This window comes from Eptatretus burgeri, chromosome 9 (genome assembly GCF_056783735.1).
Source record: "Eptatretus burgeri isolate ZD-2024b chromosome 9, Ebu_testis_v1, whole genome shotgun sequence".
NCBI lineage: Eukaryota > Metazoa > Chordata > Myxini > Myxiniformes > Myxinidae > Eptatretus > Eptatretus burgeri.
The window spans coordinates 1,508,941-1,526,473 of record NC_140969.1 but is presented as its reverse complement, the minus strand read 5'-3'; the positions used below and the strand labels follow the sequence as shown (position 1 = coordinate 1,526,473).

Sequence of the window (17,533 nt, the reverse complement as noted above, 5' to 3'; positions counted from 1 at the left end):
AAGGTGACTGCATCACCTGTGAAATCAAGATCAGAGATCTTGACATTCCCAAATGACGCACTGCAACTTGATCTCTCTGACATCCTCCCTGGAATCCAGTCTATACAAGCGTTGAAAAGTGTGGGGGCCAGTACACACCCCTGAGTAACTCCAGTAACAAGTGGAAATAAGTCAGAGATGGTATCACCACATCTCACAGCACTCTCAGTACCAGAGTAGAGTTCAGACATCAGATTGATCAGTTTTGGTGGCACCCCATGAAGACCAAGAATCCTCCAGAGGGCATCCGGATTCACTGACTCAAACGCTTCATAGAGTTCATCAAAGGCTGCAAGCAGCCCCTGCCGAAACTCTCGCTTGCGTTTTGTGAGGACCTGAAGAGCAAGGATACGGTCAATCATTGACCTCTTTGGTGTAAAGCCTGACTGCTCTGGATGCTGGTGCTCAAGTCGATGGTGGTGAACCCTATCAAGAATTATCCAAGCAAAGACCTTGCAAAAAAAAGACTGAGTAAAAAGACGTATTTAATTAATTTCCCAGTTTGATGGCTCTGATGTATTTAATTAATTCCCCAGTTTGAGTGTTCTGGTGTATTTAATTAATGCCCAGTTTGATTGTTCTGGTGTATTTAATTAATTTCCCAGTTTGATTGCCCTGGTGTATTTAATTAATTCCTCAGTTTGAGTGCTCTGGTGTATTTAATTAATATCCCAGTTTGATTGCCATGATGTATCTTATATATTGTTGTGGTTACCAAATTCGCAAACCACCATTCAGGTCCCTTAGGTGAGGTATCTCGGTAAGTGCATGTGTAGTTAGGCCCAAACCCGTTGTCTAGTGGGAATACATGTCATTTATGCGAGCTGCGACTCTTCAGGATAGCCGTTTTTCTTTTACTATCTTTATTTTGGACCAACCGCCATGATTACCACCACAACCACAACATCAACCACCAACCACAACGCCGCTTCACCACAACCGCCACGACCTTCCCGTCACACCTCGCAACCGTAGCATCGCCACCGTTCTTGCCCCGCTGTGGGTACCGGTGTTGGACTCGTGCAGGGCGCACGTTGAACAGCGTGTACAAAATCACGGATTTTGTGCTTCAAAAACGGATCAAAAACGACACACGCCCACTTTTTGCCGTCCAATCGGTGAGCGAGGGGCGATTTGGCCCCGCCTCCAGAACGATCATATATGCAAATTTGTGGATCAAAAAGCCTTCACGCCCACTTTTTCTCGGGCCAATGGGGAGCGAGGTGAAAGGTCAAAGGGAGGGGGTCAAAGGCGAAGCTACGGGGGATAAAAGGACGGTGTTCGTCAGTCAGAGCGGTGTGGAAGTCTGGAGCCCGAAGCCTGCAGTAAAGGAGTGGGGAGGAGAGTCCAAAGAAGAGTCCAACGGGAGAGTCCAAAGAAGAGTCCAACGGGAGAGTCCAAAGAAGAGTCCAGAGTCGGAGAGTCCAGAGGCGGAGAGGCGGCAGCGGCGAAGGCAGACGAGGGGGTGCTCGCCCGAGGGAGGCCGGCAGCGCGACCTGGCCGAGGTGGAGACGCACACCAGGGATAATAAAGATCCTCTATACCCCGAGCATCAGCAACCCCCTCCTGTTTCCCCCCCGCGCTGAGATAGTGCGACCAAGGGGGCCCCTTTCCCACCCCCTGCCAGACACTGTCCGCGAGGCCCGCGGAGTGAGGCGCCATCGCCGCTCCGCGTCTCATCACCAGACGGGTAGGCGCGACCCGGTCTCGGCCTCAGGCCCGCCTCATCCTTGGGGGTATTTCTTTTCCTTGGTTTTGGGTATGTGTTGTCGGCGCCGTCTGTGAGGTAGAATTGTATAAGTGTTGCCGTGTGCTCGGTAGTCGGTATTAGCTCTGCATTGTGTTTTCGCTTTTATATTTGCTTTTTGTGTAAATGGAATTGTGTTTTTTCTGTGTGGTTTTGGTGGAATTGAATATGTGTGCTTTCCGTTCGTCGCGAATAAATGTGCTTTATTGTTGAACTGTTTCCCGCTTCGCTTCGTCTTTTTCTCCCATTGAATCCTCATCTTGCTTCACGTAAAGGGTTGGTAGTGGGCTGAATACGCCCGATAATTAATCGAACCGTCGAGGTCGACGATAACACCGCTCGGTTATTCTGATAGTACGGAACGGGTCGCTTAAGTGGCCCGTGTCCGAAGTCGACCTGCGGCGAGGTGCGATCGCCCGGTCTACCCTCCGCGTGGGTACTTAGGTAGGTCGAATTTGGCGAGCAACCCTATCCCACGCGGGGGCTGATTGGCTCGATCGCGGTGAGACCGAAAGGTCCACCCGTGACTGGTTCCCGGCGTTAGTCCGAGAGGGTCACGACTGGATTGTCCGTCCGGTGGGCGACGTGCCGCGATTCGAGTTACGTGGCCGTCAGCACGCCGGCGGGCACGAAATCCGCAACACTGGTGTCAGGTCGTGCGATATAAACTCATCGCACTCCTCGCGGCACTGGTATCGGAGAACAGGAAAACGGGCTCTCCTGTCTCCGGCTAAATTCACGGGAATCGGTCCAGGGGTGAGAGAAGCGACCCCCGATTCCCTCCAAATTACGAGCGAGCAAATTAACCCTTCACGAGAAGCAAGATGGCGTCTCAAGGCGAGCGGGAGCCGGGGGTATTAGAAATGGATGTAGAATGTGTAGAATCCATGGCTCAGGATGAAATCCCCGTGCAGGAAATGTTGATTGTGCAGGAACATGAACTCCCCCAACTGAGCCCAGAGCCCGAAAAAGGTGCGGCAGCGGCCGCGGTGTATGACACCTCCCCCCCCCTCTCCACCAAAACCCTTCCCCAACCCCTGCCGAAACGGCTCAGCTGAGTGCATCCGACATGGCCCAGCTATTCACCATGCTGGCACAAATGAATGCGGAAATGAAAGGCATGAACGAAAAGATGGATGCGAATGCACAACAAATAATCGAAAAGATGGATACAAACGCAAATGAAATTATAAACGAAATGAAAGGCATGAACAAGCACATGAAGGAAGAAACGAAAAAGCTACGGGGTGAGACGCAGAACATGGGCCGATGCCTGCAGGCGGGCATGAAGGCCGTGACAAAGGAAATAATAGTGGAGACAAGGGAGGTAAAGGGTGAAGAGTTGGCAGAGACACGGGAGATAGAAAAAATAGAGGAAAGACTACACGAGGAAGACGGGGTAAGTGACGCACACACACACACACAGAGGTAGTGGAGGATAATGGGGGTGAGCTCGCGGAGCGTGTGGAGACCCAGTGCGAGCACCTGGATGGCCTCCTCCAGGAACGAGGGGAGGGAGTATGCCCCCTTGAGGCGAGTCACGACCAGGTGAGTTCGGTCGTGCTTTGCGAGGTTGAGGGGACGGGTGCTGCGAACGGGTGCTCGGAGAGCTTGGGGGGTATAGAGGCCCCGGAGACCCTTGTGGGGACACAAATCCCCAGTATGGTTGTCCCTGTGTGTGTGGTGCAAGGTGTGAGTGCGTCCCCGTGTGTGGAAGCGACCCCGTGTGTGAGTGGTGTGGTGGCGATGGTGCCGGAGTACGTGCTTCCCAGCACGCCGTGTGTGGATGAGGCACCGTGTATGAGTGTCGCCGTGTGTGTGAGTGAGGCACCGCGGGTGTGTGCCCCCGCGTGTGTGAGTGAGGCACGGTGTGTGGATGAGGCACCGCGGGTGAGTGCCCCCGCGTGTGTGAGTGAGGCACGGAGTGCGAGTGAGGGACCGCGGGTGAGTGCCCCCGCACGCGTGAGTGAACGGCCGTGTGCAAGGGAGACCGTGTGTGTGAGAGAGCGGTATGTGAGGGAGATGTCGGTTGGCATGCGGGAGCACGCAGCCGCGTCTCCCGGTGTGAATGTGATGGAGTGGACTGTGTGCGTCGTAACACGCAGGTATGCGTGTGTGGAATGGAGACGGAGACGGCGACAGAGGAGAGAAAGCCGAGTAGCGGCTGTAGTTGTTTCGGGGACCGTGCCGGGTTCACCCAGCAGTGAGCACGAGGTTCGTGCTGTGCAACGCACGAGACCACCACGTGCTCGCTTGCGAGAGTGAAGTCCCGGTCCGGAAACGCACGCGGTGGATTTGCCGATCCCGCGGACGGACAAAGTTTAGGCAGGTAAATGGATTTGGACCGGACGGGTTCTCCACGCGATCGTGTGTGTTCAGCTCCAACGGGCAAAGCACATGTGTTCGCGTGGGGAACCCCTCGAGACGTGGGGCTTGTGTTTTTTTTTTTATGCGCACGGTGACGTCATGGCTGCACGTGTGGTTGGAATCCGGCAGGAGGGGTATCCCTGCCGGATGGTAACGTCCAAGGAGGGACGAGGAACACGTGCAGCTGCATGACGTCACGGCCAGGTGCAAAGTGCGCGAGCTCTGAGTTGCCGCGCAGGTGCTGCGCGTGAAAAAAAGAAAAAAAAGAAAAAGCAAGCCTCACTTTCGGGTGCACAGGATTCCTGGGCAAGGGGTGGAAGACCCTCTTGACCCTGGGCACAGGATGGAAACTAGTTAGGGGGAAGGGTTAGCTTAGTTAGACCGACTTCATGGGGCAGGGGTAAGTCCTCATGGAGTCCGTGGAATGGATTAGGTAGAGGGATTGTAGCCAGATTTAGGTTGGGAAATAAAATGATTTATTTGGAGACAGTGACTGACAGTGAGTGTGTAGAGGGGATGTAGTTTAGCGACGTAGTGTTAAAAGGAACGTGCTTTAGTGTAAGGGACGACGTGGGAGCACGAGTTAGTTAGGGGATGTAGTTAGAAGGATGGCAGAGTTCAGCGGTGAGTGTGTTGAAGAGTTGTGGGTTGTGAGGTGAGTACGTGTACATGTTGAGTGAGTGAGGCCAGCGGGTCTGTGTGTATGGAGCGAATGGGGAATGCATGGTGCGATGAGTGATTGGGGGGAGGAGTGACTCCCGCCCAAGGGACCCCGGGGTCAGAGTAAAGTGAGTTAGCTGGGTTAGTCAAATTGAAAAATGGAGGTCGTTTTGCTGTTGGTGGGAAAGTAGGCTCGAGACCCATTTGGAGGGGTGCAGGAGCCCTGTTGACGGGCTTGGGAGCGTGGCTGCGAAAGGTGAGTATCGCTGAGTGGGTACCCCGGGCACCAGGCTAGTCGGCCGCGGTAGGCCATGGGCCCATGGGGGGCCGGGATAGAGTAGTGGGCACGGGTGCGCCTGCTTGGTGCGGGGGCCCGGGGCGCCATTAGCCGCGTGGGCAGTGTTGTGGGCACGGGTGACCCTCGGAAAGGGGCCCGGGAGGCCGGCCTGCCACGTGTGCGTTTCAGGGGAGGTGCCATGGGGGGCACTCCCCGGTGTTAGGGAGCTGGTAGGCTCGGAGGCAGTGTAGTGCCCGGGGGTGCCATAGCGGGAGATTCGGCAGAGGGTCGTGCCTGCCAAAGGGAGCCACGTGTCCCAGCCAGGAGACCGTGTGAGGGCACGGAGAGAAAATTGGGGGGCGAGGCCCGAAATTGTGAGGACACCAACACAGGCGACGGGAATCTGGGTTGTTAGAACCAATAGTTTAAGCGAGAGGCGCTTGTTGAAAGCCCCGGGGTAGTTTAACAGTTAAATGGTTAGGGTAGATTAGGAGATGTACCCCTCCGCACCATCCATCCCCTCGCTCTCGTTGTGGGCCGCTGGACCCACTTTGGGTTAAGATCGCCGAACTCTGGGGAGGCCATTCTGAGGCTTCATTGGGCCTCGACACAGGACGTTAGCTCTCCCTTATTCCCCTCCGGGAAGGGAACGTAGTGGTTGGGAGTAGGCTAGGTGACAGGATAGGTTAGCCGAACAAAGACGATAAAGGGGGTTAGGGGACGATTTATAGTGGGGAAGTAAAAATAAAAACAACAAAAAAAAATAAGTTGGGGCTAAATTGGGGTTTGACAAATTAAGGGAGTGGGTATAGACAATGACAGGCAAAGGCGATAGGTTGGGAGGGAGACAGGTAGGTAGGTCCGAGCCCGCCTTCTGAGTGGCCAGCACCACCGCACTCCCTCCACGGAACGGCAAAGGCTGGCCAACTTCATCTGCAGCTGCTGTGCTGCAAGGCCTGTGCCGGCTGGATCGTCTGCAGCTGCTGTGCTGCAAGGCCTGTGCCGGCCCACTTCATCTGCCGGCTGGCTGTTTTGCTGCAAGGCCTGTGCCCGCCACTTCATCTACAGCTGTGGTACTTCAAGGCCTGTGCCGGCCAGTTCATCTGCCGGCTGTGTTTGCCTGCAGCGGCCTTCTTCTTCTGCGGGCTGTGTTTGCCTGCTGCCTTTGCCATGCCATGCCCACTGCCCACGTTCACCAGCCCCGTTCAATTTTTGCTTTGCCCCCCCCCTGTTCATTGCCATGTGCGCCAGGATCAAGGCAACAGTTTGCAAGCTGCGAGAACTGCCCCGTTGGCAGCTACAACACGGGCCTGCAGTGGCGGCCCGTGCACCGTGTTTGTATCCATCCATCCATTCGTTGTGCTCATTGCGTGTGCCACTTGAGCTGGCACGGAGACTGCGTTTGTGCAGCCCATGCACCGTTGTGGTTCACTGCGTTCAGTTCAAAAGGGAAGGCCTTGGACTGCGTGTGAGCAGCCAGCCACGTTCCCTGTCACCTGCATTGTTTGAGCCAGAGACTGCATGTGGGCAGCCTGGCTCCCTGCTAACTGCTTTTCTTTGCAGAGTTCAGTGATCCTGGGCCATGGTTTAGTGTAAAATTTGTAAGTTAAGGTTAAGATGTACTGTAAATATGAGTGCGCCCCCGGCATGTATGTCTTAGCGCCGGCAATTGTATTTAAGTCGTCCGTGTGAGTGAGTTTGTTTAGATAGTTACGCAGCCCTCAGGTTATTTATTTTGGGGACACGAATACCATGAATGTCGCACTCAGGGATCCTTAGGTAAAATGTACTAGGGGAAAACTACACATGATGGCACACGAAAATTTGACGACTCGGGACGAGTCTGTAAAAAGGGGAGGGGGTAGTGTTGTGGTTACCAAATTCGCAAACCACCATTCAGGTCCCTTAGGTGAGGTATCTCGGTAAGTGCATGTGTAGTTAGGCCCAAACCCGTTGTCTAGTGGGAATACATGTCATTTATGCGAGCTGCGACTCTTCAGGATAGCCGTTTTTCTTTTACTATCTTTATTTTGGACCAACCGCCATGATTACCACCACAACCACAACATCAACCACCAACCACAACGCCGCTTCACCACAACCGCCACGACCTTCCCGTCACACCTCGCAACCGTAGCATCGCCACCGTTCTTGCCCCGCTGTGGGTACCGGTGTTGGACTCGTGCAGGGCGCACGTTGAACAGCGTGTACAAAATCACGGATTTTGTGCTTCAAAAACGGATCAAAAACGACACACGCCCACTTTTTGCCGTCCAATCGGTGAGCGAGGGGCGATTTGGCCCCGCCTCCAGAACGATCGATATATGCAAATTTGTGGATCAAAAAGCCTTCACGCCCACTTTTTCTCGGGCCAATGGGGAGCGAGGTGAAAGGTCAAAGGGAGGGGGTCAAAGGCGAAGCTACGGGGGGGATAAAAGGACGGTGTTCGTCAGTCAGAGCGGTGTGGAAGTCTGGAGCCCGAAGCCTACAGTAAAGGAGTGGGGAGGAGAGTCCAAAGAAGAGTCCAACGGGAGAGTCCAAAGAAGAGTCCAACGGGAGAGTCCAAAGAAGAGTCCAGAGTCGGAGAGTCCAGAGGCGGAGAGGCGGCAGCGGCGAAGGCAGACGAGGGGGTGCTCGCGTCGGTGCCGGGAGCTGCACGCCCGAGGGAGGCCGGCAGCGCGACCTGGCCGAGGTGGAGACGCACACCAGGGATAATAAAGATCCTCTATACCCCGAGCATCAGCAACCCCCTCCTGTTTCCCCCCGCGCTGAGATAGTGCGACCAAGGGGGCCCCTTTCCCACCCCCTGCCAGACACTGTCCGCGAGGCCCGCGGAGTGAGGAGCCATCGCCGCTCCGCGTCTCATCACCAGACGGGTAGGCGCGACCCGGTCTCGGCCTCAGGCCCGCCTCATCCTTGGGGGTATTTCTTTTCCTTGGTTTTGGGTATGTGTTGTCGGCGCCGTCTGTGAGGTAGAATTGTATAAGTGTTGCCGTGTGCTCGGTAGTCGGTATTAGCTCTGCATTGTGTTTTCGCTTTTATATTTGCTTTTTGTGTAAATGGAATTGTGTTTTTTCTGTGTGGTTTTGGTGGAATTGAATATGTGTGCTTTCCGTTCGTCGCGAATAAATGTGCTTTATTGTTGAACTGTTTCCCGCTTCGCTTCGTCTTTTTCTCCCATTGAATCCTCATCTTGCTTCACGTAAAGGGTTGGTAGTGGGCTGAATACGCCCGATAATTAATCGAACCGTCGAGGTCGACGATAACACCGCTCGGTTATTCTGATAGTACGGAACGGGTCGCTTAAGTGGCCCGTGTCCGAAGTCGACCTGCGGCGAGGTGCGATCGCCCGGTCTACCCTCCGCGTGGGTACTTAGGTAGGTCGAATTTGGCGAGCAACCCTATCCCACGCGGGGGCTGATTGGCTCGATCGCGGTGAGACCGAAAGGTCCACCCGTGACTGGTTCCCGGCGTTAGTCCGAGAGGGTCACGACTGGATTGTCCGTCCGGTGGGCGACGTGCCGCGATTCGAGTTACGTGGCCGTCAGCACGCCGGCGGGCGCGAAATCCGCAACAATATTATTTCCGAGTTTGTGGTTTCGTGTCGCGCTATCTTCGACTTTGTTCTGCACTCGAGTAACGTGATATTCGGCTTACATTATCTCAAAGACCATATGAGGTGCATGGTACAAAATGGTAAATAAAATGGTTCTGAACCAGTGAAATCGTATTCCACTTACTGCATTAAAGTAAAATTACTACTGATACTCTGCATCAGTTCCTTTCTCAAACACACCCACCCCAACATGTCGCGCAGAGCGCGGGTTATGCTAGTTAAATTAATTTCCCAGTTTGAGTGTACTGGTGTATTTAATTAATGCCCCAGTTTGATTGCCCTGGTGTATTTAATTAATTCCCCAGTTTGAATGTTCTGGTGTATTTAATTAATTCCCCAGTTTGAATGTTCTGGTGTATTTAATTAACTCGTACGGGCCAGTAGGGGCGTAAACGATGACTGGATTGGGGCATTATTTCAATTAAATCGGACCAACCGTATCATAAATGGCCATAACTTGGGGAAACACCTGGGAAACATATTCAGGTCCCCAGCGTCAATTGTGACATCATATCAAATGAAGAAGAATTGTGACGCCCCCTCTCTCTTTCCCCCCTCCTCTCTCATCCCCCCTCTCCTGTCCCCCCTCTCTCGCCCCCCCTCTCTCGCCCCCCCACTCTCCCTCCTCTCTTGCCCCCCTCTAACCCCCCTAGTCTCGCCCTTCCTCTCTCATCCCCCCTCTCCCGTCCCCCTCTCTCGCAGATATTGGTCGACAGATAAATGGCCGTAACTTGGGAACTGCTCGTCCGATTAATATTGTTGCGAATTCGCGCCCGCCGGCGTGCGAACGGCCACGTAACTCGAATCGCGGCACATCGCCCACCGGACGGACAATTCTGTCGTGACCCTCTCGGACTAACGCCGGGAACTAGTCACGGGTGGGCCTTTCGGCCTCACCACGATCGTGCCAATCGGCCCCCCGCGTGGGATAGGGTTGTTCGCCAAATTCGACCTACCTAAGTACCTACACGGAGGGTAGACCGGGCGATCGCACCTCGCCGCAGGTCGACTCCAGACACGGGCCACTTAAGCGACCCGTTCCGTACTATCGGGATAACCGAGCGGTGTTAGCGGTGATAACTCGACGGTTCCGATTAATTACACTGAACAACAAAAATTTTTTACTGGAGATGTGTAAAGTGATTTAGACTAATTTGGGTACGCTGATTTCAAAAATCATAACCGTTTTGCTGTATCACGTCAGGATTTCAGTAACAGAAATATTCCCATTGCCTAGAAGTCAGGATTTCAATGAAATTTACAAAAATTCATTTATTCATTTATTTCATCATGAATGCTTCAGAATTATAGAAATTACAGAAAAACTCCACTAGAATGTAATTAAAAATGCTTTAGGCATTTGGATTTGCGTTTGTGCTGCTCTGTGTCAGTTTCACGATGCAGGAACCAGCAGAAATCGCCCATCATGTTCGGGTTGTGCCGCCCTTGGTAACGCGTCTCCATGAGTGAAATCTCTTGGTGGAATCGCTCGCCGTGCTCGTCCGAGACTGCTCCCAAGTTGTCAGGGAAGAAGTTCAGGTGCTGGTGTAGGAAATGGATTTTCAGGGACATCCTGGAGCCAAGTTTCCTGAAGGACTCCAGCAGCTGCTGCACTATTTCTTCATAGTTGTCCGCGCGCTCGTTCCCCAAGAAGTTGTCCGTCACAGCTTTGAAGCTCCTCCACGCTGCCAGCTCTTTGGGGTTTAGAGTTGTCGGAAAAGTTTCGTCCTTCATAATCTGTCGGATTTGCGGTCCAACAAAGACACCAGCCTTGATCTTGGCCTCCGACAAGGTGTTGCCAAACTTTTCCTTGAGGTATAAAAACCCACGCCCATTCAGATCCATTGCCCGTACAAAACTTTTCATCAAGCCGAGCTTTATGTGGAGTGGTGGAAGGAAAACCTTGGCTGGGTCGACAAGGGCGACATGCTTCACGTTGTGTCGACCAGGTACATGCTCTTTTCGCTCTTCCCAATCTTTCTTCGTCCAGTGATTCTTGTCGTCTCTGCTCTCCCAGAGACAAAGGAAGCACATGTATTTCGTGTAGCCTGACTGCAGCCCTAACAACAGCGCCACCATTTTCAAGTCTCCGCAGATGTGCCAGTTGAAGTCATTGTACTTGATGGAATCAAGCAGCTGCCGCATAGTCTCATAGGTCTCTGTCATGCCGAACGCGTGAGCCAGTGGGACTGATGGTTTCTCGTTGCCATTGTGGAGCAAAACAGCCTTCAAGCTGTTCTTCCCCGAGTCGATGAAGAGGCGCCAGTCTGCAGGATCGTGATCACACCCAAGTTCTTTCAACAGACCGTTGATGTCACTGCAGAATGTCATCGTGTCTTCCATCTCAAAGAACTTAGCCATGTCTCTGTGACGTGCTCTGAACAAGGATATCTTGGTGTTAGGTTCAAGTAGATTCCACTGCTGCAGCCTTGATCCAAGCAGCTCTGCCTTCGCCTTTGACAGCGAGAGATCTCTTACAAGATCATTTAAGTCTCCCTGGTTCAGAAGGTGTGATTCTTGAGTGTCGGGTTCAAAAGGTTCATCATCACCATCCTCTTCACCACTGCTTACAGCTATGTTCTGATCAGCTGGAGGTGTTGGAACGGGGTTCTCGTCATCATGAGGCACAGGTTTACGAGCAGAGACGCAGTCAGCGTACTTGATGTGACCTTTATTCTTCTTGTTGAAGCCGGCGATGCTTGTGCAGCAGAAATAACAATCATCATGATGATTCTGCGGCTCACGCCATATCATGGGCACCGCAAATGGCATGCTCGCGCGCTTGCCCACCAACCACTGAGTCAAGGTTGTGTGACAGCTTGTGCAGCAGATGTGTGGTGCCCAGCTCTGTTCTTGGTCCCCCACCTTACACCCGAAGTAGTGAAAGTAGGCGGCCTTCATTTTCACTGCTGTAGATATACTTCGCTGTTGATCTTTTTTGGTATACCGACCACAGACATAACAGAAGTTGTCAGGATGATTGGTACAGGAACGCCTACTCATCTTTATCTGAAAGAAAGAAATATAACACAAGTTAACAACAATTGTACGAAATAGACATGTAAAGACATATGTAAATTTCATTGAAATCCTGACTTCTAGGCAATGGGAATATTTCTGTTCCTGAAAATCCTGACGTGATACAGCAAAACGGTTATGATTTTTGAAATCAGCGTACCCAAATTAGTCTTAATCACTTTACACATCTCCAGTAAAAAAAAATTTTTGAAATTTGTTGTTCAGTGTTATCGGGCGTATTAAGCCCACCACCAACCCTTTACGTGAAGCAAGATGTAGATTCAATTAAAGAAAAGACGAAGCGAAACGGGAAAACAGTTCCACATAAGGCACATTTATTCCGCGGCACACGGAAAGCACACATATACAATAACAACAATTATGCACCAAAAGCAGATGTTACAAAAGACACACAACAATGCAGATCTACTACCGACTACGCGAGCACACGGCAACACTTACACAGTTTTACTTTACAGACGGCGCCGACAACACATTTACTCAAAAGCAAAAGAAAAGGGCCACCCTCAAAGACAAGGGGGCAGACGGGGCCTGTGGGCCGCGAGACCGGGTGGATCCTACCCGGGTCTTGTGATGAGCCGCAAATGTGGCGGCGGTGCCCCGACTCCGCGCTCCTTCGCGGGTTTCGTTGGCACTGCTTGGAGTGGGGTGGAAACGGGGCCCCCTTTTCACACTATCTCAGCGCGGGGGGAAAAAGGGGGGGAATTGTTGATGCTCTGGGGAAAGAGGATAGCTGGCTTGCTTGGGTCCCGCGACGAGCGACTCCACTGCGACCTCGTTGCCGACCGCCGTCTTCCTTGCCTCGGACCCGAGGTATCCGGTCCCCTCCGCAATTCTCCTCAGCCAACTGCAGCAAATCACCTCGACCGCGCTTCAGGCTCCAGGCTTCCTCTCTCTGCAGCTCCCCGACAGACTCCGAACCCCGACAGACTGCCACTCTCCAGACCTGACTTGACTGCTTCGACCTTCCTGACTCCAACTCAAAACTCCAACTCTTCTCCAACTTGCCTTGACCGAAAAACTGACTAAATTCGCTCGGCGCTTTATAGTCCGGCAGGAGAACCCATATGCAAATTTCTGGATCAGAACGAGCTCGGGGGTGGAGCCACGCTCGCCCATTGGATGGAGAAAAAGGGGCGTGAGTCTCCCCTGATCCTCAAATTTGCATATATCGATTCTACTCCGACGCGCCTGGAGGCGGGGCCAAACCGCCCCGCGCTTGCTGATTGGACGGATCAGAAGTGGGCGTGTATCATTCCTGATCCGACTTCTCAGAAAGGCCGCTATTTGCACCCGCGGCTCGGCGCGCGTCCCGCACGAGGCCAGTACAGCCTGACGCTCGGTGCCCACAAGCGGTGCGGGAATGGCCGCAGAAGGAGAGGCGAAGGTGGTGAAGGGTTTAAAGTGCTGGTCCATGGCCATGGCGACGTTTGGAATGGCGGTGATGCGATGTTTGCGGGAGCGAGTTGTGAAGGTAAAGGTCGTGGCTGTTGGCGTTGTTGTTGTGAAGCGGCGTTGCGGTTGGTGGTTGTTGTGTGATGGCGGTTGAGACGTGGTTGGTTCAAAATTAAAGATAGAACAGAAAAATGGCTATCTTAAAGGGTCGCAGCCCGAATGAATCACACTTATTCCCTCTAAACAACGGGTTTGGGGCAAACTACACATGTACTTACAGAGATATCTCACCTACAGGACCTGAATGGTGGTTTGCGAACTTCCTCAACCGCAACAATATCAAACCTCGAAAAGGCACATCCGCGAGGCCCCCGCAATATTCCTGGCAAGTTTCAATCAGATCGGACCGTCAATCGTACAAAATAAATAATAAATAAATTAACATTGTGACGTCATAGCACCGTGTCTTGTCATTGGTCGACAGATAAATGGTCGTAACTTGGGAACCGCTTGTCCGATTGATATCAAACCTTGAAAAGGCACATCAGCGGGTCCCCAGCAATATTCCTGGCAAGTTTCAATCAGATCAGACCGGCGGTCGTTGAGAAACGGCGGTCGCAGACACGCACACACGCACACACGCACACACGCACACACGCACACACGCACACACGCACACACGCACACACGCACACACACACACACACTGCTGGAATTATAGATAGATGCCCCAGTTTGATTGTTCTGGTGTATTTAATTAATTTCCCAGTTTGAATGTTCTGGTATATTTAATAAATTCCCCAGTTTGATTGTCCTGGTGTATTTAATTAATTCCCCAGTTTGATTGTTCCGGTGTATTTAATTAATTTCCCAGTTTTATTGTTCTGGTGTATTTAATAAATTTCCCAGTTTGATTGTTCTGGTATATTTAATTAATTCCCCAGTTTGATTTTCCTGGGATATTTAATTTATTCCCCAGTTTGATTGTCCTGGTATATATAATTAATTCCCCAGTTTGATTGTCCTGGTATATTTAATTAATTCCCCAGTTTGATTGTCCTGGTGTATTTAATTAATTCCCCAGTTTGATTGTCCTGGTGTATTTAATTTATTTCCCAGTTTGATTGTTCTGGTGTATTTAATTAATTTCCCAGTTTGAATGTTCTGGTATATTTAATTAATTCTCCAGTTTGATTGTTCTGGTGTATTTAATAAATATCCCAGTTTGATTGTTCTAGTGTATTTAATAAATTTCCCAGTTTGATTGGCCTGGTGTATTTAATTAATTCCCCAGTTTGATTGTCCTGGTGTATTTAATTAATTCCCCAGTTTGATTGTCCTGGTGTATTTAATTAATTTCCCAGTTTGATTGTTCTGGTATATTTAATTAATTTCCCAGTTTGATTGCCCTGATGTATTTAATTAATTTCCCAGTTTGATTGCTCTGGTGTATTTAATAAATTTCCAGTTTGAATGTTCTGGTATATTTAATTAATTTCCCAGTTTCATTGTCCTGATGTATTTTATTAATTTCCCAGTTTGATTGTCCTGATGTATTTAATTTATTCCCCAGTTTGATTGTCCTGATGTATTTAATTAATTCCCCAGTTTGATTGTCCTGATGTATTTAATTAATTCCCCAGTTTGATTGTCCTGATGTATTTAATTAATTCCCCAGTTTGATTGTCCTGATGTATTTAATTAATTCCCCAGTTTGATTGTCCTGATGTATTTTATTAATTCCCCAGTTTGATTGTCCTGATGTATTTTATTAATTCCCCAGTTTGATTGTCCTGATGTATTTTATTAATTTCCCAGTTTGATTGTCCTGGTGAATTTAATTAATTCCCCAGTTTGATTGCCCTGGTGTATTTAATAAGTTTTTCAACATTTGTTCAGTTCATTGGATTATATTAAACTTTTTTCAAATGTCTGTCTGTTGCTTTTTCGGGCATTCGCCGCTACCCATCCCCTGTAAGATTTCACCACTCCACACCACCTTTGGATCGTTTTAAAAGTTTTAAAATTAAAATACCTTCCATTGCATCCCCGAGTGCAACTGGTTTTGAGCCCTTGTTCACGACTGTCACTCACTACAGTAATTTGTTTTGTTTTTTTTAATCGGGGACACCATCATGTCTCTTTCTCTCAATGTCGTCCTTGGCCCAACTCGGCCCAACCTTGTGTACCTGAACAACATCGGAGCCTTTACCTGGCAAACTTAAACGGCGATCTGCAATGGAAGGTGTCGGTCAATTGGAGGCAAGGTGCAGTACGTGCAGGTGTTGGCTTCGTGGTGAGAGTGGCTGGTTTGGGATCCTAAGCTCCTGAGTTCCAGCCCCGTTACCACTGAATTAACACTTGGTGGGGTTGATTTAACCTGTCATCCCTCCTGAGGTCGGCGACATGAATCCCAGTGTGCTGGGATAAGGGTGGTATCGGTCGCTCGTCACCGCAGTGCGGTCATCTTCGTGTTGATGAAACTGCAGTCTTGGAAGGAAGGAAGGAAGGAGCAGATTTGAATATCGGTAAAAACAATCAAACCGAATCGAAATCGAGGACGGGGCGGAGCTTCTGCTCCAACAGCGGAACGGCCTCGGCTCGCCCCGCCCCTTGTCATCTCCGAGCTGCCTTGGGTTACGGCAGGAAGAGGAGCAATGGAGGAGGAGGACGTCTTGACGGTGGAGCATGAATTACGGAGTGGTGGGTTGTGGCTGCTTGGCTCGGGCGACCGTGACAGTGGGTCGTGAGGTTGAGGGTTCGTGCGTTCCTGCTCTCTCGGTGTCGTGTTCGAGTCGAGGCGTTCCCTGTGTTTTCAAACCAACGTTCTCGGCCTTGTGTCCTGTCCTCCCGGATCCCTTGACTGAACTTGTTTGTCGGGCGCGGCGGTAATCCCACAGATCGTTCTCCTCGTGATAAACACCTCGCATCGTTTACCTCACATTTTACCCCCATGTCCTCCATTTAATCCTCACCCCTCCATTTAACCCTCACCCCTCCATTTAACCCTCACCCCTCCATTTAACCCTCACCCTCCATTTAACCCTCACCCCCTCCATTTAACCCTCACCCCCTCCATTTTACCCCCACGCCCTCCATTTAACCCCTCTTCACACCGTCCTCCCCCCATGTAAATCACGTGTGTGTAATGGAGTTGTAGTCGAACTCACACACATTATTGGAGTTGATGAAATCCCTGTAAGTACTTGTGCTGTGTGTGTGTACCATGGCGGTGAAGTGCTAATTAGTAAGTGCATGGAAGATGACTTGTTCACGGCTTTGCCAGGCAGCGCTGCCGTGACTGCAGGTGCAACGAAGCCCCGGGGACGTCGGGGTCAAAGGGAAGGTGATCAGCGTGAAACGAGGTGTTGTCCCGTGCGATCTTCGCCGCCCTGTGGTGGGTTCCAGGGATACTCGGCAGGAAAGCCGGTTCTTCCTACAGGTGGAAAACGGGATCTCTTTGGAAGTTGTCGCGAATTTAATATGAGTTCAAGTGCGTGAACGGCCAGTCATGTCAAGTGGCTGTGTTGACCTCTCGACCCTGTTGTGCTTCGCATCGCCATGATGTGCGGGGGGGGGGGGTGTTGTGTCCGTGTCACAGCACGACCCAATTGGCTCGCTGTGAGGTGGGAAGAGAACTCGTGATGTCTCACACAATCACGTAAAATGTCGCACTCATCATTCTTCAATGTGTGTTCCATTCCATAAGCTCTTCACCAATGGTTTTCAGGAACCCCACATGTGCCGGCCCAAGCGAGAGCCCCAGCGGGAGCCCGAGCATGCCAGCCCGAGGGGGAGCCCACGCGTGCCGGCCCAAGCGAGAGCCCCAGCGGGAGCCCGCGCGTGCCGGCCCGAGCGGGAGCGGGAGCCCGCGCGTGCCGGCCCGAGCGGGAGCGGGAGCCCGCGCGTGCCGGCCCGAGCGGGAGCGGGAGCCCGCGCGTGCCGGCCCGAGCGGGAGCGGGAGCCCGCGCGTGCCGGCCCGAGCGGGAGCGGGAGCCGGCCCGAGCGGGAGCGGGAGCCCGCGCGTGCCGGCCCGAGCGGGAGCCCGCGCGTGCCGGCCCGAGCGGGAGCCCGCGCGTGCCGGCCCGAGCGGGAGCGGGAGCCCGCGCGTGCCGGCCCGAGCGGGAGCGGGAGCCCGCGCGTGCCGGCCCGAGCGGGAGCGGGAGCCCGCGCGTGCCGGCCCGAGCGGGAGCCCGCGCGTGCCGGCCCAAGCGGGAGCGGGAGCCCGCGCGTGCCGGCCCGAGCGGGAGCCCGCGCGTGCCGGCCCGAGCGAGAGCCCGCGCGTGCCGGCCCGAGCGAGAGCGGGAGCCCGCGCGTGCCGGCGAGAGCGAGAGCGGGAGCCCGCGCGTGCCGGCGAGAGCGAGAGCGGGAGCCCGCGCGTGCCGGCGAGAGC

The 17,533-nt window shown here is 52.5% G+C and overlaps 2 protein-coding genes across 6 annotated transcripts in view; one reads left to right on the top strand and one right to left on the bottom strand.

The window, feature by feature from the left end:
- Positions 1 to 9,815: 9,815 nt before the first annotated feature.
- Positions 9,816 to 17,533, bottom strand: part of LOC147019407 (uncharacterized) — a 520,827-nt gene continuing 513,109 nt past the window's right edge. For both annotated transcript variants that reach the window (XM_085893863.1, XM_085893864.1), the window contains one exon: positions 9,816 to 11,715. In XM_085893863.1, coding sequence (XP_085749989.1) covers positions 10,048 to 11,709 — 1,662 coding nt within the window. In that variant the 5' untranslated portion in view covers positions 11,710 to 11,715 and the 3' untranslated portion in view covers positions 9,816 to 10,047. The remainder of the gene's footprint in view (positions 11,716 to 17,533) is intronic.
- LOC147019415 (ribosomal protein S6 kinase alpha-5-like) overlaps positions 15,689 to 17,533 on the top strand; it is a 72,394-nt gene continuing 70,549 nt past the window's right edge. The window contains exons 1-2 of one of the 4 annotated variants that reach the window (XM_085893860.1): positions 15,765 to 15,843; positions 16,427 to 16,582. In XM_085893860.1, the coding sequence (XP_085749986.1) occupies positions 15,798 to 15,843; positions 16,427 to 16,582 (202 nt within the window). In that variant the 5' untranslated portion in view covers positions 15,765 to 15,797. Of the gene's footprint in view, positions 15,844 to 16,426; positions 16,583 to 17,533 lie in introns of those variants that run through there. The other 3 variants (XM_085893858.1, XM_085893859.1, XM_085893857.1) reach the window with 3 other exon arrangements.